Source organism: Microtus oregoni, unplaced genomic scaffold (genome assembly GCF_018167655.1).
Source record: "Microtus oregoni isolate MIOR12 unplaced genomic scaffold, Mior012 000048F_ref0000485, whole genome shotgun sequence".
Lineage (NCBI taxonomy): Eukaryota > Metazoa > Chordata > Mammalia > Rodentia > Cricetidae > Microtus > Microtus oregoni.
This window is the reverse complement of record NW_024543222.1, coordinates 18615213-18641721: the sequence shown is the minus strand read 5'-3', so window position 1 is coordinate 18641721 and position 26509 is coordinate 18615213. Positions and strand designations below refer to the sequence as shown.

General features: G+C 42.4%; 1 protein-coding gene and 1 pseudogene across 1 annotated transcript in view; both read right to left on the bottom strand.

Annotated features, from left to right (window-relative positions):
- The window catches only part of LOC121436035 (leucine-rich repeat-containing protein 37A-like), a 49547-nt gene extending 34021 nt beyond the window's left edge, over positions 1-15526 (bottom strand). The window contains exons 1-5 of the mRNA XM_041635608.1: positions 13989-15526; positions 12621-12692; positions 11290-11361; positions 6217-6288; positions 5053-5133 (exon numbers count right to left, since the gene is read on the bottom strand). Coding sequence (XP_041491542.1) covers positions 5053-5133; positions 6217-6288; positions 11290-11361; positions 12621-12692; positions 13989-15526 — 1835 coding nt within the window. The remainder of the gene's footprint in view (positions 1-5052; positions 5134-6216; positions 6289-11289; positions 11362-12620; positions 12693-13988) is intronic.
- LOC121436342 lies at positions 8871-9009 on the bottom strand (annotated as a pseudogene).
- Positions 15527-26509: the final 10983 nt, after the last annotated feature.

Sequence of the window (26509 nt, the reverse complement as noted above, 5' to 3'; positions counted from 1 at the left end):
GCCAGAGGTAGGAACCCTGGGGATGACAGATACTAGTATGCCCAGGAGCTCTACAAGTACACAAATTTATTTTTTTAAAAAAATATTTATTTATTTATTATGTATACAGCATTTTGTCTGTGTGTATGCCTGCAGGCCAGAAAAGGGCACCAGACCCCATTGTAGATGGTTATGAGCCACCATGTGGTTGCAGGAATTGAACTCAGGACCTTTGGAAGAGCAGGCAATGCTCTTAACCTCTGAGTCATCTCTCCAGCCCCCACAAATTTCTTAGAAAGAAACACAGCTCTCTGCTTCATAGGTCCAGTCTTAGTTAGGGTTTCTATCACTGTGAAGAGACACCAGGACCATGACTGCTCTAACAAAGGAAAACTAATTGGGTGGTTTACAATATTTCAGTTTAGCCCAAGATCATTATGATGGGAGTTGGTGGCGTGCAGGCAGACATAGTACTGGAGAAGGAGCTGAGGGTTCTACATCTTGATCTACAGGCAACAGGAAGTGAACTATCTCATTGGGCATGGCTTGAGCAGACATGAGACCTCAAAGCCCGCCTCCACAGTGACACACTTTCTCTAACAAGACCACACCTGCTCCAACAAAGCCACCCCTCCTAATAGTGCCACTCCCTTTGGTGGGCATTTTCTTCAAACCACCACAGGTCCAATTTGAAGTAGAAGTCAACTTCATGATAAGAGAACAATGCACAACAAGCTGAGTGAAGCTGCCCAGAAGACACTGTCTCTTAGTGGTCCTGCTGTGATGTGGGAGTGACTTCTTTCTAATCTGTTGCTGCCCAGAAGACACAGTCTCTTAGTGGTCCTGCTGCTTGTTAATGGTTTCACTGCAAGAATTTTGGGAAGAGTGAAAATAAAGTAACATGATTGAATATGTACCACATGCCCAATTCTTTTGGCACTACTCCATTTGTTTCAGTTTTTTATATAGTGCCTAGAACAAAACAAATATCTCATGAATGTAGGCATCAAAAATTTGTTATAGGCAGAGGGAGAATTACTAGGATTGCAAGAGAGGGTGACTTCCCACACCAGTGGGAAGAATAGGATGCCACAGAGCGAGGAAAGCTATCACAATGTTTGATGTGACCCTTTCAGAACTGCTGCATGGTTACAAATTAAACAACTTGCCTAAATCATCCCAAAGGACAGGCTTGAGTTGCTCTTTGCATCTTCAATGTTTTTGCATTTCGATGTAAGAAGCAGCTGCTAGGATATTGTGAAAACCAAAGGGAGGATTGTGTCCTGAAAGGAGCAACTTTTTAAACACATATTCAATTTTTCAGACTTACTAGTTTATGTGTATGAGTATTATGTCTGCATGTATGAAGGTGCACTACATGTAGAAGTCAGAAGAGTGCATTGGTTCCCCTGGAACTGGAGTTTACAGACAGTTGTGAGCTAGGATGTGGGTACTGGGAATCAAACCCAGGTCCTCTGCAAGAGCAACATGCATTTTGAACCACCAAGCCATCTCTCCAGCCCCAGAAGCAAACTTTTGGACATCAATAGTTTCCCATAAGAAATCAATGCTAGGGGGCTAGAAAGAAGCACTAGAGTATTACTGGATCCAATTTATGGCCATTTACTCCATAGATATTTTTAAGAGTGGGTAGACACTTCAGTAGGGATAAAACTTGAATTTTCCTTTCAGGGTTAAGCTATTGGAATAGCATTGATGGGCTGCAGACAAACTACCCAGTGATGTAGGATTTCCCTCTGTATGCTGCTAATGTCATTGCTTAATAACGGAACTTCTTTGGGGCTATAGCAGAGCTACAGGGGAACAGAGCTAGGCACGGAAAACTAAACTGAATAATGGGAGAAAGGAGGCGGAGTCTAGGAGAAGACATAGAGCCACTGCCAGGGTCAGAAATGCCAAAACTTTGCTGGTGAGCCACTGCCACATGGCAATACACAGATTAGTGGAGGTGGGTTAAATTAACATGTAAGAGTTAGCCAATAAGAAGCTAGAGCTAATGAATGGGCCAAGCAGTGATGGGGGAGAGTCTTCTGTTTTGTGTTGATTTCATTGCTTAAATAAAGAAACTGCCTTGGCCCTTTAATAGGACAGAAAATTAGGTAGGCGGAGTAGACAGAACAGAATGCTGGGAGAAAGAAGCCGAGTCAGGCAGTCGCCATGATTCTCCAACCCCAGACGGATGTAGGCTAGAATCCTTCCTGGTAAGATACCATCTCGTGGTATTACACAGATTATTAGAAATGGGTTAATCGAGACGTGAGACGTAGCCAATAAGAGGCTGGAACTAGTGGGCCAAGCAGTGTTTAAAAGAATACAGTTTCCGTGTAATATTTCAGGTAAAGCTAGCCGTGCAGGAGCCGGGCGGCGGGAATGCAGCCCACTGCTCCAATTACTTCAAAGCAGTGATTTAAATAATATTGTGTCTGTGTGATTATTCTGGGGCTGAGCAGCTGGGAACCAATAAATGGTCTTCTTCCTACAACCACGTGAATATGCTCAGGCTGAATAATGTGTAGCTTTTTTGTCTAGTGAAATCCTTCAGGGAGTTTATTATTAAAAGCAATGAAGTGACTAAAAGAATGTTTGAAAACAAGCCACTGGTCTGGACCTTTGTAGGTAAATGAAGGAGAAGCACTTTATAGTCATGAGGGGGTGTACTTACCATATAGATTGTCAACCACTATTGGTTTTTTGTAACTTTTTCCATATGAAAGAGGTATGATTCCTATTGTCAATAAAACAATGGCACTTAACTAATGAGCTTTTGGTGTGTCTTTGACATGGATTTTAGATTCAAGAGCATCTGACCCTGAAGGTACCGCTAACATGTTTCATCAGGGCTTGTTAGTAACATGGAGGCTGTATCCAAGTAGGTACCTGAAACCAGGGGTGAATCTTGAGAGGTCTGACTGTTATCTAATGGGAAATAAAAATAACATACAGAGTTTATTAATATAGAAGCTGCTAGGACTTTGGCACTTGGGCTTAGGTTTCATTCAGCCCTAGACAAAACTACTTTGGCTGGGATCTTTGTACAGACTTTTGTAATGCAGGAAGGACAGAAGTTCAACTTAATAAACACTGCAGGAACTGTGTGCTATATATCACAGAATTCCTGGTTTCTCCCTTGGCAACTTGCCTTTGGAAAGATGCAATAAGCTTGTGTCCTACTATGGGATATTTCCTGAAGAAAACTCCTTTATCTATCACAAAGAGTTGAGTGTTGGATCTGAACAAAGGATCAAACTCCCAGCACACACTTGGTGGGTTGTGCCCCTTGTATGATGTGGGATTCCCTTCTGTATGCTGTGAATGCCATTGGTTAGTAAAGAAGCTGCTTTGGGCCTATTGGTACACAGAATAGGGCAGGCAGAGAAAGAGAGAGTAGGCAGAATCGAAGAGACACCATGTAGCCACAGCAGGAGACAGACGCTGGATGGTGGATGGAACCTTACTGGTAGACCACAACCACATGATGATACAAATTAATAGAAATGGGTTAATTTAAGATATAAGACCTAGCTAGAAATATGCATAAGCTAATAGGTCAAGCAGTGTTTTTATTAATACAGTTTCTGAGTGGTTATTTTGGGTCTGGGCAGCCAGGAAATGAATAAGCAGCCTCTGCCAACAATTGTTGTCAAGTTGTTTTTCTTTTTTTTTAATGAGTTCTCACTATCCTTCCCAGGTCAGCCTTGAACTCCTGGGTTCAAGACATCCTCCCTCCTCAGCATCTGTGCAGCTGGGCTTACAAGCACACACTTTGCTTGCCTCACTGAGCCAATCTGTGATGGTGACTGAATTCTGAGAGGTACCATTGTTCCATTCAGATAACATGATGCGAATATCGATGTCCAATACCAGTTAGCTTTGCTCATCTCATCACAAGGAAGCAAACTCCCTTTCTGCCAAGATGAACACAAACTAGAGATAACAAGTCCATGCGCCTGCATGAGTCTTTCCTAACCCGCCAGACCCTCTGGTTCCTTTCCCCCAAGTTAGGAGTTAACAAATTGTTCTGGAGAGGGGAGACTGATACAAAGAACATCTACAGAACAGTTCATCCAGCCCCGGCACACCACCAACCCGTCCTTCCATGGGAACCAACTGTGAATCTGGGTTTCTGACCTACCAGACAGGTTACAGCCGCCCAAACTCAGATCCAGAGCAGAAAATCCCTCTTGAGTTTATAATGCCCTCCTGGCCACTGAACGTCACACAAAGGGGGATTTTTTTGCTTTGTTTTGTTTTTGACACAAATCTATTATTAGTCCAAGACTCCTTCCACTTATGATCCTCCTGCCTCTGTTTCCTGAGTGCAACTGCTGGTATTTAAGCATATGCCACAATGCCTGACAAACACAGATTTTTAGATAAAAGCTAATAAAATTCACTTTCTTCTTGAGGAAGAAAAGTATTATATAGAGCCAGGATAGAGCAACATATTTTCTTTATGGATATTTTCAACCATATAGCATAATGCAGATGCAGATGCCCTCTTATCCAGGCTGCCAAGGTGCCTCTTACCCACAGATAATGCATGACTTCAGAGGCATATGCGTCCTGAGAAATAATGTTCTGGATAAGGAGGGGAGAATTCCTCAGGCAAATTTTCAGCCTTCCATTTCTGGGAAAGAACCTCTACCTTTTGCTCCCTGGATGAGTTGGTGTTAACCTTTGCTCTTTGCACCTCTATGTGGCATCCATTCAAGCAGCTGGGAACTGTGCATGGGAGAGGGAATCAGAGTGAAACTCACAAGCGGGTTTCCAAAAACAACATCACACATCAGAGCCACAGCACGAGGGCGCCATGACGATACCTATCACTGTTACTCGCGTGGTGTTACTTGTGGTGCCCGTGCTGAAGGTCAGGATGAGGAAAGCTCATCGTGTCCTGTAATTTACACAAGTCTCCTGCCCTCCTGTGCCTTAGTTTCCTCAATGGAAAAGAACGAATGGGACAAACTACCCATAGTTCATACAGGGTTTACAGTTGGGGAATCTGCATGGATTTTAACACACAAATAAGTATTTACATTCTACTGCACTTACAGCTTCTGTAAAAACTGCATTCCATGCCATGCTTGAAATGTTCCATAGCTCAGTTCAGTGAGTAAATTGCACCCAAGGTTCCTAAAATAATGCAAAAAAAGAGACATAAGTCAATGAAAAGATACTCTTTAGAACATTTGCATTTCTGGTGATTCTAATTTATATGTAATTAAACATAAATTCAATACTTCCTCCAGTTGCTAAAGAAATCTGAGGACGATACTGGCTTATAATTTATCATTTCATATTTAGATATGGAATACATTAGCCACAGTAAATGCTCAGCATACATATTTACATATGGAATACATTAGCCACAGTAAATGCTCAGCATACGTATTTACATATGGAATACATTAGCCACAGTAAATGCTCAGCATTTTTGTCAGTGATTTCTACTTCTCTAAGGGAGGGTTTTTAGCACCTCTGACATGCAGGTTTGTCCTGTATGCTGGGGGATATTGAGGAACAGCTATGGTGTCTGGCACTTGATGGCAGTATCTTACCCACCATTGCCATGGCTAAACCTTTGCACTGAAAGAGAACTGGCGCTGTCACTATGCACTCTGACTCAGCAGAATTCTCATATTCGTCCTGATTACAGACTAAAAGGATTTGGCACAGAATTTTATGACTTTTCACTTGCAGTAAAGTTTTAGTTATTGTACTAAATAATGGATTTCATCTTGACAATTTTATATACATAACTGTCTCTTATTGTACTTTGCTCTTTTTTGTTCCCCTACTCTCCACTCCACTCTGCTGGTGTCCTCCCTCCTACATCAGCCTTACTTTCCTGTGTTTACACACACACACACACACACACACACACACACACACTTTAGAAAAACGTGATGTTTTAGCTTTCTTTATCCCAGTATCCTCTTTGTTCTTCATCCTTCTAGACTCCCTTCTCACTCTGCATAGGGCTTCTTCTATTTTTAGCACACACACACATAAAATCTAGGAATGCAGGTCATTGGCAGAACACTTGCTTAGCAGGCTTGTCCTATCACCAAAACAAACAAACAAACAAATAAAAATGCAATATTTGTCTTTTTTGGAGTCTAGCTTATTGCCTACTAGTGAAGTTACGAGTCAGATATCAAAACATCACAAAAGTGATTAAAATTCAAATATGAAGGGGTTAAATTTGTAACTTACATATACTTCAAAAAAGGTAATGACTCAAATGTCCTTCTTTCAATATAGCGTATTTTATTGCAGGATAAATCCCTAGGAAACATAAAAGGGAAATATTGCTTAGCTTAGCTATTAGGTTTCTAATATGACTATAATTTATATTATAACTCTAGTAGGATTAGAGTTTAAAATACATTGTTTTTGTCTAAACTCTAAACTTTTGAATTTGAATATTTTAGAGCCACTTCCTTTGTCCTAAGAGTCTCCTAAGAGTCTCATCCTTTATGATATTCTAAATAAAACTATGGATCTTGATAGATATATTTTTGAGTTAGTCATTTTGAGAGATTATATGGCTTTTTATATTTGAAACAGGGTCTTTCCATGTAGAGCCAGGCTGACCTCAAACTCCTTGTTTTCCTACCTCAGTCTCCCGAGTCCTGGAATTACCCGCATATACCTGGTACCTGGGACCTCTAAAGATGTGGGTTCTCAGCTGTGCTTCTGACTTGCTGACTCAGTAGCTGTGGACTCAGAAGTGATATCAGCCAGCCCTTCAGGTGGTGCTGTCTGAAAGCACTGCTCAGCCCCACGGTCATCACCATGGTGGCTTGGCTTGGCATTCAAATGCCCAGGTAGATGCTCATGGGCGTTCCTCTCACTCACGTCTTTACTTTCGACTTCACTCTTGTGTTTTAGTCCCCCGAGAGACCTGTCTGGAGCTGTGAGATGTCTTAATGTGTACTGACACCTGTGGCCAAGTCTAATGACCTGAGTTCAATGCCCCCAGACCCTCATGGTGGAAGAAGAGAACCAAATCCTGCAAGGTCATCGGTCATCTGATCTCCACACTTGTCTCTGGCATGAACTCTCTCTCTCTCTCTCTCTCTCTCTCTCTCCCTCCCTCCCTCCTTCCCTCCCTCCCTCTCTCTCTCTCTCACACACACACACACACACACACACGCACACACACACACACACACACACTGAACAAAAATGTAATAATTTAAGTTTTTCAAAAAGAGGTCTGATGATTCCCAATGACACCCAATGTTCAAATGCTTTGGTTTCCAGATATGGTGGTGCGTGCCTTTAGTCCCAGTACTCAGGAGGCAGAGGCAGGGTGATTTCTGCACTCAAGGCCAGTCTGAACTATATTGTGAGTTACAGGACAGCCAGGGCCACAGAGTGAGGCTGTTTCAAAACACCAAAAAAGGGGAAAACTACACTGATTGTTTCCTTGAAACACACTCAAATTTTCTCTTGAGCGTCATATATGTTTCAGTTAATGTTTAGAATATCTCTCAATTTAAAAAATTACTTAAAACTGATGGGGCAGTGGTGGTACACATCTTTAATCCCAGCACTTGAGAGGCAGAGGCAGGTGGATTTCTGTGAGTTTGAGGTCAGCCTGGACTACACATTGAGTTCTAGGAAGGCCAAGACTACACAGAGAAATCTTGTCTAGGCAAACAACAAACAAACAAAAATTAGCTGGAATAGGATATGCGAAACACTGTACCTATTATTGGAGGCATGGCCGTTTATACTTCCATGTCTATATTTATTACATTTTTATGGTTGCACCTAAGTTTTGCCAATCACAAGCTCCTTGAAAGCATGGAGATCTTATCTATATCTATTGCCTACCAAGTTTTAGACAGACACAAATATTTAAGCAAACCACATTTATAAAACAAAGAACCGCTGAAGGCATAGGTACATGGCTATTTTGGAAGGAATTCAGCTTATGGCTTTAAGGATGACCCTTGTCGCGTATCTGCAGCATTAGGATTTGAATTTGTCTGTTCCTCAACCCGAGAGGGAAGGATCCATGTCCTCCTCATGGCTGTGTCTCCAATTATAGGCACGGTGTTGGCGTGTTCTGTTGAAGCTAATCTTTTAAGTTGAGAGGCATTTTAAAAATTAATTGGAATATATATGCTAACATGAAACAATTGCTTACCAAGTATTTCATAATATAAATAAAAAAGAAATACTCCGTTAGGAATTATTTCATTGTTTTTCTCCAAACATATTCATAATGCTTGACAGTTCAGATGTATAAGATCTCAAAAAGATGACTTCAAAAGTGGTCATTTGGGGGGCATGATGGCACACACCTTTAATCCCAGTACTTGTGAGACAGAAGCAGGTGGATTATTTTGAGTTCAGGCCAGTCTAATCTACAAAGCAAGTTGCAGGCCAGCCAGGGCTAACTGGTGAGACCTTGTCTCAAACAAAACAAAAGTGGTATCCTTCAGGGCCTAGAAGGAAGATTTTTAACACTAGGAGAGGTGCACTTCCCCAAAGCTGTTACAATAGATTGTATAATCTATTTGCTTATTTGGCTCAGTAGGGATTAAAGGCATACACCCATGGGTAAAGGATAGAAACCAAGTTTTCAGTGTGGCTGGCTTTATGTTGAGGTCTTTGATCCATTTGGACTTGAGTTTTGTGTAGGCGATAGCTATGGGTCTATTTTCATTCTTTTACATGTTGATATCCAGTTATGCCAGGACCATTTGTTGAATATGCTTTCTTTGTTCCATTTTATATTTTTTGTTTCTTTGTCAAAACTCAAATGTTCATAAGTGTGTGGACTGGTATCTGGGTCTTCGATTCGATTTCATTGGTCAGAAATCAAGTTTTCATAATAAACAACATAGTTTTTAGAGGAGACTGTGAATGCAGTCACCTGCTACCATAAACTATGCAGTCAAGTTTCCCCAACTGGGGGAAATCGCAAGGGTCAGCACATCCAGAGTGTGTGGGTAAGCCTTGCCCCAGGAAACCACCCTGCCAGGTAGGTATTACATTCTTATTTCTAAAGAAGCAGAATTATTGTGAAGTATTTCTTCATTGGTAACAAGATTGCTGAAATTTTTATTGTTTTGTTAGTGGGTTTCACTGTACAGTTCTGGTTGTCCTGGGACTAATTAGGAATACTTTTTAAGCATCATTTCTAATAATATATTTCTGACATGGGCATAAAAATGCTTACATTGAAAGTCTTAATAGTAATCTATTCTCCTAATAGGTTTATCATGTTGATGATATCGTTTATGTAATTTGTGTGTTTAGCTAATTACTTAATATGGCAATGTTAAATTTAATTTGGATTAAATGTAAGAACATGTTGGGTATGGTAGGCACATGCCTATAATTCCAGCATTTGGGTTGTAAGACTAAAGTAGGCAGACTGGGGTAAGTTCAAGGTCAGCCTAGGCTATATAGGGAGACCCAGGTTCAAAAAAAAAATAAGGGATATAGTACAGTTGGGCCCCAAGATTGCATAAACTGTGTGGTGGTGGATGCCAGTAATCCTAGCACTTGTGAGGTAGAGTCAAAAAAATCAGGTGTTCAAGGTCAACCTTGACTTTTTAGAGAATTTGAAGGCAGTCTAGGCTTATAATAGGCCATTCTTCAAAAAGAATAAAAACAAACCTCAAAACTCCACAAACTGTTAAAATGTTCTGGGTTGCCTGGAGGTGGTGGCCCATGCCTTTAGTCTCAGCACTTGGGAGGCAGAGACAAGTGGATCTCTGTGAGTTCAAGGCCAGCCTGGTCTACAGATTGAGTTCTAGGACAACCAGGGTTACACAGAAAAACCCTGTCTTGAAAAACAAAAACCCAAACAAACAAACAAACAAAAAACTAACAAAAATCAAAACAAAAACCCCAAAGCACTCTGGGTCAATGACTTCGAGTTAATGTAAATGTCTCTTTCTTCTCTTTGATGGGACAGCTTGAAGTTAGTATTAATTCCATCTATCCTACCATGTAATCATTGTTGTGAAGGTTATATTAGCAAATATTTTAGAGTTTGAAGGTCACACATAGTCTCTATTGCAATTCTTTATTGGTTATCTTTTTTTTTTCTTTTTTAGCCCTGTTAATTGTTTGGATATGAAGTACCCTTTTCCCCCACCGCCAACTTGAAAGATAAGAAAAGGATCATATACTGAAGGTTTGGTTCTCAGCTAGGGGTCTCTTAGTCAGTAGGCACTAAGGTCGTCCACGCCTTAACTCATTCCTTCTGAATGTGCCACGAGGAGGTGGAGCCTAACGGGAGACAGGTAAATGGGGGTGTGTCTTCTTACCAGGAATTTCTAACGGGAGACAGGTAAATGGGGGTGTGTCTTGTTACCGGGAATTTCTAACAGGAGACAGGTGAATGGGGGTGTGTCTTGTTACCAGGAATTTCTAACGGCAGAAGCAGGTGAATGGGGGTGTGTCTTGTTACCAGGAATTTCTAACGGCAGAAGCAGGTGAATGGGGGTGTGTCTTGTTACCGGGAATTTCTAACAGGAGACAGGTAAATGGGGGTGTGTCTTGTTACCCAGAACAACTTCTTTCACCCTGTCTGAAGCTTTGCCCTACCTCAGCCTTCCATTACCATCCTCCGCATCACCACAGGCCCAGAAACAATGGAACCAGCCACCAGGAGCCAAAAACCTCTGAGTAGAAGGGCCCAAAGGAATCTTGCCTTCTTTCAGCTGTTCTCATCAGGCACCCTGTCCCCTCAACAAAAAGGGCACTGGCACAAGTTCTCTAAAGGTGTCAACCACTCCTAACTCATGGCTGCAGTAAACGAGAGCATGGATCAGACTTGATGGAGGTGTGACTGACTAGATCCGAATACAAGCATATGTCTTAGAAAACAAGGGTTGTGGGAGTTCCAGTAACTGCTCATACCTTACTAACATTTCCCCTGCAAACGAAGGGCTTCTATCTGAATCTGAAGCTTGTCCATAGAAGTTAAGAAATTTAAGATGCAAGAAGGCATTTTCATGTTAGAGATGGGCTGACACGCCCCACCCAGAATGACTAATTGCAGATTTTGTTTTATTAAGTTTTTGCCTTTAGAGCCAGGGTCTTGCCAAGCAGTCCTGGAATTGGTATGAAACCCACTATGTAGACCATTCAGATCTTCAACTTTCAGCAATCCTCCTGCTTTCTACCTCCGCAGTGCTGGGATTTTAGGCAAGCACTGTCAATCCCATTAGACAGGTGAAGATCTATCTAATTCATATCCCTTGTTCATCCATAGATAACACATAACTGACAAATAGATATGCTTAACTGACTTACAGAACCTGGAGGGATAGCAGGCCTTCAAATGAGTCCTTATGTAATTCAGTCAGGAGGTTTTCACTGAGAATTCTGAAAGATTAAAGGTTATCTGGATCAAAAGTTGTCAAACAGATGGAGAACATCCAGTGGTGAGATGGGATGGAGAAATAAATGCTGTCTTATGCTATTGCCCCAAGCATACGTTGGCACCATTTGTTTCTTAGGCAACTAAAATTTCACCTAGCCAACGGTCTCCACCCTGAAGATTCCATTTCTAGGTATCTAGTTTACAGAAACTTATGCATGTTCAGAAAGAAGTATATAGGATGCTTATTTCAGCCATACATATAGCAGAAAAAACAGATATTCTCTAAACACCAGTGGGCTAATATTAAAATTTCACTAATGTGAGCATACTATGAAATATTATGCATGATTGGCGATATACAGAGTAACTACGTATTAAAAAGAAACTTTACATATCATGAAGTCCCTGCCCTGACTTCCCTTCATGGAGAATTACAACTGTAAGGGGGCATAAACTCTCCTCTCCCAGTTGCTTTTGCTTATGGTCTCTGTCCCTCAAGCAAAATAAAACAAATCCATTACCTCAAAGGTGAAAAATTAGAGCACAAGGAAGGTCTCTCTATACCTGATATTTAATTTCTATCCATAAAGAATGCAATTGTAGGCCAGGTGTGGTTGCACATCTTTAATCCAGCACTTAAGAAGGAAAAGCAGACAGATTTCTTTGAGCTTAAGGCCAGCCTGATCTACTTAGTGAGTTTCAGGTCAGTCGAGGTTACTTCCCTAGACTGTCTAAAAAAACACAACCAAAAAATGTTATTGTAGATGACTTCTATATGGGAGACAAACTTACATTGTCACTCTTTTCAAACAAAGTCCAGAAAATTTACTTTTAAAATCTGGGCAGCAAAATAACCCCAAGGGAAAGGGGACTTGTTGCCAAGACTGAAACTTGATTCAATCTCCGGGCAGAAGAAGATCAAGTTTTATAAGCTGTCCTCTGACTTCCATGTGCATGCCCTGACTTTGTGTGCTCATGGAAATACATACAAAATGAAATGTAAAATAATTTTTGACTGAATTGATAGTGTTTCAACCTATGGTCTCATGCATGCTAGGCAACTATTCTCCCCCTGAGCTACACCTTAGTACCCACAAAATTTATCTGAGAAATTCAGTCGGTATAGGTTGATTTTGGTTGTGAAGAGGAAATACCTTTTATCAGAGGTATTTACCTCAAAATCTGGACCAAGGAGGATCTTACAGTGTAGTGTTTTGTTGCTGCTGTTATTTTTGTATTCATATTTAGAAAATATACTCACAGTTTCTCAGTCCAACGGTATGCTCTCCATACATTTTTGTCAATGTAAGAAATAGAATTTCCTTGGAAATTCCTGTGAAGAAACAGTTCATATACTTGAGTAAATAGGAAAAGACTAAGCAGAAGCAGTAAAATCATGGCACCCTCATGGCGGTGTTCAATGCAGAACGAAGAAAACCACCAATCTTCTAATTCCCAGACCTGTCAGTTCCCGAGGGCTCCTGGTGCAAGCAGTGAGATGTCTCCTCGGAACTCGAACTTCTAATCTGCGGGTGCGCTTTCCACTTCCCTCTCTGTTGTATATCATACAGCCCAGCTCTAAATTTAACTCTTCACTAAATCCTGTCTTCTCTTCCTCATAGGCCACCATGGTGGAGGGCTTGGAGACATGTGTGTGTATATATGTATATATATATATTCTAAAATGATCCAAGATATGAGAATGGTGGAAAATGCCCAAAAGCCTAGGAAACTCCAGGTCAGATTATACTACTAGTTTGTCTTTATAAAAAATTATCCTGTCTTATTATTTTTTCTCTTTCCTGGAAAGTTCCAATGGCTTTCTATGTCTCTCTGTGTCACTTTCTAAATCTTATAGCTGATAGTATGTTTACCTATATTTTTAATCTGACTAAATCCCCATTATTCTCATAGCCATGCCTTTGCCTAGGCTGTACTCTCTGGTTTTTCTCTATTCAATAATAGACATACTTTGAGCCACAGGTGAAGGTTTAATGCTCCCCTTTTCCTGATGTATCATTTTTTATGTTCTAGAGATAACACCATACATATGTGGCTCTCACAGTTCTTAACCTCAAGTTCTGCAAAAAGGTTATATGTCCTAGAACAAAGATGAGCTCTGAACAGAACTGAGAGATTGCACAGTATTAATAGCCAACATTCATGTATGTTAAGACTAAGATAAGTATTCCAGGTAATCAACTAACCCTCACAACAATCCTATGAAATAGCCTCATACTCCACATTTCACAGGTGAGGGAATTAAGTCACAGCTAAGCACTCTTCCTAGAGTTGCAGAACTACCACGTGAAAGACCTGGGGTCAAGCCCCAGGAGTCTGAATCTCCTTTGACTTCTTCATTGCATGCTTACTAAGGAGATGAGTTATAGAGAAGCTGGTGTGAAAATGGAAGAGCCAAAGTTGAGCAATGATACAAAGGGGCTAACTGGAGAAGGGAGCATCTTAGAAAGACGGAGGATGAGGACGAAGAAGAATTCATAAGCAAAAGTAAAAGCGGAAAGTCAGCCAGTGTTGGTTGGGGTGACAAGGAAGGTCCAGCAAGGCTTTGAGGAAAAGACTGCCATGTTAAGTAGAACATAAAACAGAAATAAGAAAAGGTTATTCTTACAAAATAGTTAAAGTGCCTTTGTAGGTGCTGGGCCTTGGCACAGGCACTTGGTGGAGTCTCCGCATTGGGCTGAGATGAATACACGATAGTGTGCCATTTTCACACAAACAGAAGTCACATAGGTTGGTGCTTATGGAGGCATTTTGTTTCATTATAATAATTGGCTTTCTTTCTGTATTAAAATTCACAGCATATGGAGTTATGGTATATTCCACACCCATGGGTTGGAGTGTGACTTCACTTGGGATTTGCTGAGTCTGAAACTGTTCTGGAGATGGAAGTATCATCTTAGGATATGATGAAGAAGCTGTAGCTGTTGGGACGTCAGGCTCTATGGTTTCTGAACTTGGATGCTGAGATGTGATCTCAGTAACAGGTGGAGAATGGCTTACCACTGTAACAGGTTGTGGAGTTGTGGAAGATTCTATGTGTGAAAACTGGGTTGTGACCTGAGTTGGATTTGGCTGCTGAGTCTGAACCTGGTTTGGAGGTGAAAGTGTGACCTCACTGTGTGTTGGAGGAGAGGATGTAGTTGTTGGAACTGTAGAACCTGTAGCCTTTAGGGGAGCCTCTGAGCTTGGATACTGAGATTGATCATGAACTAGAGCTGTCACTTCAAAATGTACTGAAGATTGAGCTACCATTTCCTTAGATGACTCTGTAGGCTGAACTGGTGCCGACCGTTTAACCACTGTAGCAGGTTGTGGAGTTATGGAAAACTCTGGGTGTGAAGGATGATCTGTGGCTTGAGTTGGGTTTACATGCTGATCCTGAACCTGGTCTTCAGGTACAAGGGTGATCTCTTGGTGTTTTGGAGGAAAAGCTGTAATATTATATGGGGCTACAAAAAGTCCAGTCTCTACAGTGGATATTGCAGACAGGGTATGGTCTACTTCTGTATGTTGAGCCGTGACATCAGAAAGAGTCGGCTGCTGAGTGTGATCCTGAATTGTTGGGATTTCATAAAACACTGGTGCTTGAGCTGCAACCTCCTCATGTGGCTGCTCAGGCTCAGGAAGGATTTCCTGTGTGCTTGAAGAAGGTTCAACATCCAGATGGGAAGTTGGAGTTGTAAGTTCCTGATCCAAAGACTTAACTGTAACTACAGCTTTGGAAGTATCTTGTTCTGGAAGTGTCATTTTATGGTACTGTGGAGGAGAAACTGTAGTTTCCTGTGTGGTTGTAAAATATTCAGTCACTTTGGTAGGTTCTGAATTCACAGTAGGTTCTAGGTCTAAAGGCTGAGATGAGGCAACAGGTGTTGTTGGATGCTCAGTTGGTTCCGGACTTGGTGGTGCTGTAGGGACAACCTTTGTAGTTGTATCTGGGGGCTGAGTTGTGGTCTCCTGTGTAGTTTGAGTAAGTTCTACCTCAGTAGTAGAGTGTGAAGTTATGGCGAATTCCTGATCCAAAGCTTGAACTGTAACTTCAGTTGGGTGAACCTGAGAAGGTGTTGGAAATGTCACTTCTTGAAATACAGAAGCTTGAGCCTGTATCTCTTTAGGTGGATCAGAGGGCTGAGGTATGGTCTCTTGCATAATTTGAGGAAGCTCTTCTTGAGCAGTAGGTTGATGAGTTACGGTGAGTTCTAGGTCCAAAGGCTGAAAGGAGACAGCAGGTGCTGTTGGATACTCAATGTGATCCTGATGTGGTGTTGGAAGTGTCACCTCCTGATATATTGGGACTGGAACTATAATCACTCTTGGTGGTTGTGAAATCTGAATTGTGGTCTCTGGCAGAATTTGAGGAAGTTCTCCCTCAGGAGTAGGTTGTGGAGTTACGGTAAGTTCCAGATCCAAAGGCTGAAAGGAGATAACAGGCATTATTGAATACTCATCTTGATCCTGACTTGGGGTTGGAATTGCCATCTGTTGATATATTGGTACTGGAGCTACAACCTTTTTAGGTGGTTCTGTAATCTGGGTTGTAATCTCTGACACAATTTGAGAACGTTCTCCCTCAGTAGTAAACTGTGAAGTTATGGTAAGTTCCAGATCCAAAGGTTGAACTGTTGGGGGCTTAGGAGGAGGAATTGTACTCATCCTTGTGGTTGTAGATGGCAGTCTCTCTCTAGTAGGCTCTGAACTTATAGTGAGTTCCAGGTCCAAAGGCTGAAAGGAGACAACAGGTGCTGTTGGATACTCAGTTTGATCCTGACGTGGTGCTGAAACTGTCACCTCCTGATATATTAGGGCTGAAGTTACAACTTCTGTAGTTGGTTCTGTAAGATGAATTGTGCTCTCTGGTATAGTTCGAAGAAGCTCTACTTGAGCAGTAGATTGATGAGTTATGGTAAGACCCAAATCCAAAGGTTGAACATGGGGGCGCTTAGGAGGAGGAATTGTACTCATCTTTGTGGTTGTGGGAGGCTGAATCTCTCTAGTAGGCTCTGAATTTATGGTGAGTTCTAGGTCCAAAGGCTGAAAGGAGACAACAGGTGCTGTTGGATACTCAATGTGATCCTGACGTGGTGTTGGAACTGTCACCACCTGATATATTGGGACTGGAACTATAACCACTCTAGGTGGTTGTGAAATCTGAATTGTGGTCTCTGGCAGAATTTGAGGAAGTTCTCCCTCAGGAGTAGGTTGTGGAGTTATGGTAAGTTCCATATCCAAAGGTTGCTGATGTGGAAATGTCACATGAGGATGTGTTGGTGGAGGTGTAGTCTTCTTTGGTACTGTAGCATGGTCTGCTTCTGGAGTATATTGTGAAGTTGTGAGTTCCAGGTCCAAAGGCCGAAATGAGATAACGGGTGATGCTGAATACTCAGCTTGAATCTGACCTGGTGCTGAGACTGTCATCTGATATGCTGGAGGGTACGTTACAATATTGTTCATTAACTCTGGAAGCTGGTGTGGGACTACTTGCTGGGCTGCAGAAAGCTCTGTCTCCTTAGGGGGTTCTGAAACCTGTGTATTGGTGGGCTGTAGCACTGGAGATGGTTCCACATTCTCAGAGAGGTCTGCAGGTTGAGAGCGGGTCATATGCTGAGCTGGAGAAGGTTCTGCACCCATAGTAGAATCTGGAGGTAGATATGGGCCTTCCTGCTGAGTTGGAAAAGAATACACCCCTTTGTGGTGGTCTGCTTTCGGAGCTATAGCCCCTTGCCGAGAAAATTCAGTTTCAGGTGTATGGGAAGGGGACTCAGTTTGGACTTGTAAAAATTCAACTTGTTCAGTGGGACCTATAGGCTGAAGTAGGTCCTCCTCCTGCTCCTGAAGGGAGTAAACTTTCAAAGAGGACTCTGGAGCTCTGGTTCGTGCTTGGTTTGGATGTTTAACTGTGGTTTTATGCAATATTGAATGCTCATATCTGAATATTGCTTCTAGATCTTCAGGTGAAAAGTACAGGGTATCTCCCAGTGGAGGAAGAAAAAAATCTTTAGGTGGTTCTTGAGGTTTATTTGGGAGTTCTTGCTGATAAGGTGACAATTCTGTACCCAAAGGGTGCTTTATGGGTGGAGATATGTTCCCCTGCTGCCCTGAAGAAACTTCCCCAGGAAGCTCTTCAGGCAGGGTGGGGACATCTGGATGAACTGAAGACTGCTGTTGGTTTTCATGGAGGGTTGGAGGCAGAGTTATAACTTCTTGCTGGTCTTTCAAAGGTTCAGACCCTTGTTGGCTTGAAGTTCCAACCCCATTAATCAACTCTGGAGGCTTAGCTGGGACACTGTGTGGTGCTGGAAGATGAACTTGACTAGGAATCAGGTCAGAACCTGCTGCCTCCTGGTGTGCTGGAGGTTGAACTACTGTTTCATGAGGGAGCTCTTGAGTTTGCACTGGGGTCTCCTGCTGGGCTGAAGAAGGTTCAAGCTCCTCTGGGAGCTCTGGATTCTCATCTGTGCCCCCGTGCTGGTTTAGAGAAGGGTTTTCATACTGAACAGGTTCTGGAGATTGAACTGGAGACTCCTTGTGATTTGATAAGGGTTCGATCCCTTCAGAAGGCTCTGGAGTTACAGCTGGATTGGTATACTGGGTTGTAGAAGTGCCTACATCCTTTTCCGGGACTGTATTTGGTTTAACTATAGCCTCATGATGCACAGGAGGAGGTCCCACCTCTGTGGTGGGTTCTTGTGTTATAGTTAACTGCATATCCGGAGGTTGAACACTTAGAGAGGATAAGCTTGATTGGTGAGTCTGATGGTGAGTTGAGGGTGAAACAGTCACTTCATGATATTCTGAAGACAGAGTTGCTTGTTCTTGTTGGGTTAGAGCATGTTCTGAGGATTGAGTTGGAATTTCCAGTTCAGAAGGTTCAGCTGGCTGTTCCTGCTCACTGAAAAAAGGTTCCTCCTCTCCAGGGTACTCTAGAGGATGCACTGGGGACTCCTGCTGCGTCAGAGAAGATTCCATCTCCTTGGTAGGTCCTGAAGTTATGGTAAGTGCCACATCCACAGGCCTAAATACAACATGTGGCAAGTGATGATGGTTCTCTTCACTCTGAGTTGGCTGGAATGTCACTTGGTGAATTGATGGAGATTCAACGACGTTCTCAACAACTTGAAGGGGAGGCGCTTGCTCAGTTGGAGGCATGGCTTCTTCAGGGAGTTCTGTAGGTGTAACTAAGGCTTCTGGCTGGCTTCCAGGACCTGATCCTACCTCCTCAAGAGGCTCAGAATGTTGAGTTGGCTGCTCTGGTTCTATAGGAGAAGACTCATTCTCCAGAAGAGGGCCTGGATGTGATGGGACATCCTGCTGAATTAGAGAAGCTTCCTCCTCCTCTTCCTCAGCTTCCTCTGGAAGCTGAATTTGGGATTCCAGGCCACTTTCAGATGATTCAATCTCTGCAGGAGATTCAGAAAGTTCATCTGGATGCTGTTCCAGGCTAGGATAATGTGCAGCTTGCACAAGAGGACCTGGAGTCTGAGTTGGAGTCTCCTCCTGAGCTGGAGACAGTTCAACCTCCTTAAAAGGTTCAGAAGTTATTGTGAGTGCCACATCTGGAGGTTTGACTGTAAACATGGGCAAAGTATCATGGTGAACTTGATGCTGAGTGGGATATGGAATGGTTGCTGCTGGAGCTTCAGCTATATTCTGCATAGAGGATTCTGGAACTGGAACTGTACCCCCTTGCTGAACTATAGGACTGATTTCTTCAGGGAGCTTTGTAGGCAGAGCTGGAACTTCTAGCTGGATACCAGAATTTTCAAGGTCTTCAGGAAGCTCTAAAATCTCAGCTGGGGCCTCTTGTTGGCTTGATGAAGGCTCCAACACCTCAGTGAGCTCTGGAGTTGGAGCCAAGGACTCTTGCTGGGATAACGGAGGTTCCTGAGAGAACTCTGAATTTGGAGCTGCAGCCTCTTGGTGGATTAATGAAGGTGCTACCTCCCCAGGACTCTCTAAAAGCTGGACTGGGGCCTCTTGTTGGATTAATAAAGGTCCCATATCCTCAGCACTCTCTGAAAGATGGCCTGGGGCCTGCTGTTGGCTCAAAGTATGTTGAGTCTCTTCATCTGCCCCTGAGATTATGGTCACCTCCAGATCTAAAGGCTTCACTGTGACATTTGGCATGTTTGAGTGTTGAGCTCTAATTCTTTCTGGAGGTGGACCATTTATTACAGGCTGCTCTATTGCTGCAGCCTCCTCAGAAGTGAACTGATGAACTGGTTCTTTCTTCTGAACTGAAGAATCCTTTTCCTTACGATGGGGTGGGAGGTGATCCCGGCCTTCTTGAGCTGCACCAAGGTTCTCTGAATCTTGAGATTGTGCCTCCAGCTGGTATTCAGGAGGCTCAACCTGCCCAGATGGCTCTGGAGGCTCCTTTCTGTTCCCCTGGGATTGCAGAGATAAGCTGTCAGAATAAGCTTCATTCATACTTGGATACCAATAATCATCCTCCATAGTTTCTTTTCGCGGTGGAGGTTTTGCAAATTGTTTTGTAGTAGTTCCAAAAGCCACCTTAGCAGGTTTCTTGTGCTGAGCTAGATCTTTCTTCAAGTCATGGGGTGAAGCTATGAACTTTGTAACTTTCGATTTCTCACTGTCTAGTGATGGAACAAGTATTTCATATAACTGGCTATCTGTAGCCTGGTCCAGACCGGAAATACTTTTGAATTGTGGAGAGTGTTTTTGATCCCCTTTTAGCTTTAAAATGTTCTCTGGCAGCTTCCGCGGTGGATTCATTTCGTTGGTCAGATGCTGAAGTGGAACAGTGAACTGATCAGACTCTGGGTGCGGCTGCGCAGAGGTATCCGTATCTTGGAATGAAAGAAAACTCTCCGTCAACTCCCGGGGTGGGGAGAACATCTGAGAGGGAGCAGAGGACCCCAGGTAACCAAAATCCCCTGCACCTGCCTGGGATGTGTGAGCTTGCGGGGATTTGGGCGGACGATCAGAGAGGTGCCACCAGAGCTTGGTCGGCACCCAGGGCTCTGAAGTCAACCGAACTGGGTTCTGGACCCACTCCGCAATATGATCGGCCTGGATCACCACCAGCAAAATTTGTCCGGTGAGGAGACGACTTGGGGTGCAGAAGCAGAAGCTCAGGGGAGTCATGACATGTGGTAAGGACATGGCATGCAGTATCGAGGCGATCCACAGTGCTGCAGTGCGCTGGCGGGAGATAAACGGGAGGAAAGGCTCCTGGCCTCAGGGAGCCTTGGCACCTGTGGCTGCCCTGCCCCGCCCTTTATGACAGGATTCCTTTGTTACAAAAGCGTCACTAAGTGGATTCTGTACTATGAAGGGAACCTTCTACGTGACAGGGCCCACGTTTCCCTTACTCAGGGAAAAGAACACCTATTTCTTTGGGGTCCACTATCCCTAACCCGGATTTAAGTCTCAGTCCGGGGTGGTCCTTACCCTTTGTTTCTGTGGGGCAGAATTTCTAAAGTATCCAGGCAGGGTGGAGAGTGGACTCAAAAATGCCTGTCCAGGTCCAGGCTCCTCTTTTTCAGTCACAAACAATCCGAAGTTATAAACGTTACAATAGACCAAAAGCTTGTTGGTGTTTTGGGATAAAAAATAAATTTGTAGGTATGTTCAAAAATACGTCCTTCCCACCCAAAAGTGAGATATTTAAGACCTTCCCCACCCCCAAGCACACACCTATATGTTTTCATATTAGTTAAATGATCTATTTCTCAGTAGGAACATATGCCCCACCATTATGTTACTGATTGAAATAATCTAAATTTTGCTTCAAAAACAGAAGCTGAGTTAACATGTAAAGAATTTTAGTGTGTAATTATAGTAATCAGGGAAGCTGGGGATAAAGTCAGGGTCCTGATGAGTATAACAGAGGTTTTCTCACCTTAGATGATTGTTAGCTTGGGGGCAAGGGTCCCAGACAGTCAATGGCAACCAGAGTCACCACAGGCCAGTGGTTACTGGATCCTTTGTCTGGTAAAGTCGGGGGATGAATTTCATGGGCAACAGGAAGATGGATTTATAGAAAAGACTTTATCATAGGTTCACCCTAATACACGTGCACACACAGAGATAAATATACAAATGAATAAATCTTGAAAACTGAGAAAAAATATAGGAAGCAAGCTGAGCTCCTGCAAGAGCAGGAGCCAAAGATGGTTGGTTACCCAGAGTCCCTATCTAGAGGTTAGCAAAATTTTGCCAGATTGAGCATCAGCTGCTCAGCTCCGGGTGTCCTACCCAGGAGCTATTCATGTGCCTCTCCATTCAGACAGTTTGTGTCGAGACTGAAATTTAGGTCATGCCCTTAGACATAGTTTCTAGGGAGTTATGCTCATTACTGTCTATAATGAGAGAAAAAATAACAAGAAACTGTAACCAGTGTTCCTAAGTAATTTTATCATTTCTGTTTCTGGCCAAATATAATATTCTGGCTTCTCAACCGTCTGATTGTTTATTTTTCTCCTGTTTCCATCAACGCTAATTTGAAATAAACGTATTATATAAGCCTTTTAAGATAGAAAACTAAGGATAACCCTTAATCGAGCTGGTAGCCACCCAACTAGAATTGCTAGTGTGTTCATGTTTGTGTTTATAGTTTATCTTTGTTTGCTCCTAAGTGTACCACTGTAATTCTCTTTAAAGATAATTAGACTGCCCTAACATTGTGCACTCCAAATGTTACTTCCTCACAAAAGATATTTGACATTGATCATTTAAGGGGTACATCTCTAAACAAGTACTTCATTTTCAAATGAGTTTCTTTAAATGTTTGCTTTTAGAGTCAGATGCGGTGGTGTACACCTTTAATTCCAGCATTCCAGAGGTAGAGACAGGCCAACGAGAGCTACACAGTAAGACACTCTCAGTTGCTTAAAATTGGCCTGAAAGTATTTCATTGATAGTCATTTCCCAACATTTGTTATTTTACCAATGGTGGAGTCATATCAGACTAACCATGACAGATCTCTTCCTGGTAATAAAGGATGGTTGAGATCAACTTACTGAGTGGATAATCAGTGATGTCTTCAGGGAATATTTAGAAAGAAAGAGAGCATTTCCAAAACACAAACAAACAAATATCACACATTGCAGAGTGGCCCTTATTCATAAAATTACAGTATCTGAGAGCTAGGTATGAAGATTATGAATTTGAAGTTAGGCCTGGACTATACTGTATAGCAAGGCTCTAAGTGTTTTAAAACCAACAGCAAAAATCGAGTCACTTTTGGAATGGAGTCTTTCCAAAAGTAACTAAAACCAAGAAATTGTGGAGAAATGGTTCTTTTTTTTTAAATATTTATTTATTTATTTATTTATTATGTATACAATATTCTGTCTGTGTGTATGTATGTCTGCAGGCCAGAAAAGGGCACCTTATTACAGATGGTTGTGAGCCACCATGTGGTTGCCAGAAATTGAACTCAGGACCTTTGGAAGAGCAGGCAATGCTCTTAACCACTGAGCCATCTCTCCAGCCCCGAGAAATGGTTCTTTTTTTTTTTAATAATTTTTTTATTAAGAAAAGAAGAAAAAAAACATAAACAAAAAACAAGTTTCCACCTCCTCCCAGCCTCCCATTTCCCTCCCCCTCCTCCCACCCTTCTACCCCTCCCCCCCACTCCTCTCCCCCTCCCTCTCCAGTCCACAGAGCAGTCCAGGTTCCCTGCCCTGTGGTAAGTCCTAGGTCCTCCCCCCTCCGTCCATATCTAGGAAGGTGAACATCCAAACTGGCTAGTCTTCCACAAAGCCAGCACATTAAGTAGGATCAAAACCCCGTGCCATTGTCCTTGGCGTCTCATCAGCCCTCATTGTTCGCCATGTTCAGAGAGTCCGGTTTTATCCCATGCTTTTTCGGTCACAGTCCAGCTGGCCTTGGTGAGCTCCCAGTAGATCAGCTCCACTGTCTCAGTGGGTGGGTGCACGCCTCGTGGTCCCGACTTCTTTGCTCATGTTCTCCCTCCTTCTGCTCCTCATTGGGACCTTGGGAGCTCAGTCCAGTGCTCCAGTGTGGGTCTCTGTCTCTGTCTCCATCCATCACCAGATGAAGGTTCTATGATGATATGCAAGATATTCGTCAGTATTGCTCTCGGATAGGGTCATTTCAGGTTCCCAATCCTCAGCTACCCAAGGAACTAACTGGGAACCTCATGTTGGGCACTTGGGAGCCCCTCTAGGGTCAAATCTCTTGCTCACCCTAAAGTGGTTCCCTTAACTAAGAATTGTGGTTCCGTGCTCCCCTATCCACCTTTCCTTTATCCCAATTCTCCTGATTCCCCAAATCCCCCCTCCTTCCCTTCTACCTTTTCTCTCCCCATCTCCCCTTACCCCCATCCCACCCCACCCCCAAGATCCTAATTTTCTCCCCGGCAATTGGGTCTACTTCCCTTAGCCAAGAGGATAACCATATGTTTTTCCTTGGGTTCACCTTCTTACTTAGCTTCTTTAGGTTCACCTATTGTAGACTCCGTGGCCCTAATTTATGGCTAGAAACCAATTATGAGCGAGTACATCCCATGTTCATCTTTTTGGGTCTGGGACACCTCACTCAGGAGAGTGTTTTCTATTTCCATCCATTTGCCTGCAAAATTCGAGAAGTCATTGTTTTTTACCGCAGCGTAGTACTCTAGCGTGTATATATTCCATACTTTCTTCATCCATTCTTCCATTGAAGGGCATCTAGGTTGTTTCCAGGTTCTGGCTATTACAAATAATACTGCTATGAACATAGTTGAACAAATGCTTTTGTCATATGATAGAGCATCTCTTGGGTATATTCCCAGGAGTGGTATTGCTGGGTCCAGGGGTAAGTTGATCCCGAATTTCCTGAGAAACCGAAACACTGACTTCCACAGTGGTTGCACAAGATGGCATTCCCACCAGCAATGGATGAGGGTACCCATTCCTCCACAGCCTCTCCAGCAAAGGTTATCCTTGGTGTTTTTGACTTTAGCCATTCTGACAGGTGTAAGATGATATCTCAAAGTTGTTTTGATTTGCATTTCCCTGATTGCTAAGGAAGTTGAGCACGACTTTAAGTGTCTTTTGGCCATTTGAACTTCCTCTGCTGAGAATTCTCTGTTCAGTTCAGTGCCCCATTTTTTAATTGGGTTAATTAGCATTTTAAAGTCTAGTTTCTTGAGTTCTTTATATATTTTGGAGATCAGACCTTTGTCTGTTGTGGGGTTGGTGAAGATCTTCTCCCAATCAGTAGGTTGCCTTTGTGTCTTATTGACTATGTCCTTTGCTTTACAGAAGCTTCTCAGTTTAAGTAGGTCCCATTTATTCAATGTTGCCCTTAATGTCTGTGCTTCTGGGGTTATACATAGGAAGCGATCTCCTGTGCCCAGCTCCTGTAGGGTACTTCCCACTTTCTCTTCTATCAGGTTCAGTGTGTTCGGGCTGATATTGAGGTCTTTAATCCATTTGGACTTGAGTTTTGTGCACGGTGATAGATAAGGGTCTATTTTCATTCTTCTACAAGATGACATCCAGTTGTGCCAGCACCATTTGTTGAAGATGCTTTCTTTCTTCCATTTTATACTTTTAGCTCCTTTATCGAAAATCAGGTGTTCATAGGTTTGTGGGATAAAATCCGGGTCTTCTATACGATTCCATTGGTCGACTTCTCTGTTTTTATGCCAGTACCACACTGTTTTCATTACTGTAGCTCTGTAATAGAGTTTGAAGTCAGGGATGGTAATGCCTCCAGAAGATCCTTTATTGTATAGGATTGTTTTGGCTATCCTGGGTTTTTTGTTTTTCCATATAAAGTTGATTATTGTCCTCTCCAGATCTGTGAAGAATTTTGATGGGATCTTGATGGGGATTGCATTGAATCTATAAATAGCCTTTGGTAGAATTGCCATTTTTACTATGTTGATCCTCCCAATCCAAGAGCAAGGGAGGTCCATCCATTTTTTGGTATCCTCTTCAATTTCTTTCTTCAATGCCTTAAAGTTCTTGTCAAATAGATCTTTCACTTCCTTGGTTAGATGTACCCCAAGATATTTTATGCTGTTTTTGGCTATTGTGAATGGTGAAGCTTCTCTGATTTCCCTCTCTGCTTCCATATCCTTTGTGTATAAGAGGGCGACTGATTTTTTGGAGTTGATCTTGTATCCTGCCACATTACTAAAGCTGTTTATCAGCTGTAGGAGTTCTTTGGTGGAGTTTTTGGGGTCGCTTATGTACACTATCATATCATCTGCAAATAACGAAAGTTTAACTTCTTCCTTTCCAATTCGAATCCCCTTGATTCCATTATGTTGTCTTATTGCTATTGCTAGAACTTCAAGCACTATATTGAAGAGGTATGGGGAGAGTGGACAGCCTTGTCGTGTTCCTGAGTTAAGTGGGATGGCTTTGAGTTTCTCTCCGTTTAATTTGATGTTAGCTGTCGGCTTGCTGTATATAGCTTTTATTATATTTAGGTATGACCCTTGTATCCCTAATCTCTCCAAGACTTTTAACATAAATGGATGTTGAATTTTGTCAAATGCTTTTTCAGCATCTAATGAAATGATCATATGGTTTTTTTCTTTCAGTTTATTTATATGCTGGATTACATTGATAGATTTTCGTATGTTGAACCAGCCCTGCATCTGAGGAATGAAGCCTACTTGATCATAATGGATAATTTTTCGGATGTGTTCTTGGATTCGATTTGCCAGTATTTTGTTGAGGATTTTTGCGTCGATATTCATGAGTGAGATTGGCCTGTAGTTCTCTTTCCTGGTTGAGTCTTTGAGTGGTTTTGGTATCAGAGTAATTGTGGCTTCATAAAAGGAGTTTGGTAATGACCCTTCTGTTTCTATCTTGTGGAATACATTAAGGAGTATAGGTATTAGATCTTCTTGGAAGATCTGGTAGAATTCCGCATTGAAACCATCTGGTCCTGGGCTTTTTTTGGTAGGGAGGTTTTTGATAACCTCTTCTAATTCTTCGCGACTAACAGGTCTATTTAGATTGTTCACCAGGTCCTGATTTAACTTTGGTATATGATATTTATCTAAAAAAGTATCCATTTCCTTTACATTTTCCAATTTTGTGGCATATAGGCTTTTGTAGTAAGATCTAATGATTCTCTGAATTTCCTCTGTGTCTGTGGTTATGTCCCCCTTTTCATTTCTGATCTTATTAATTTGCAAA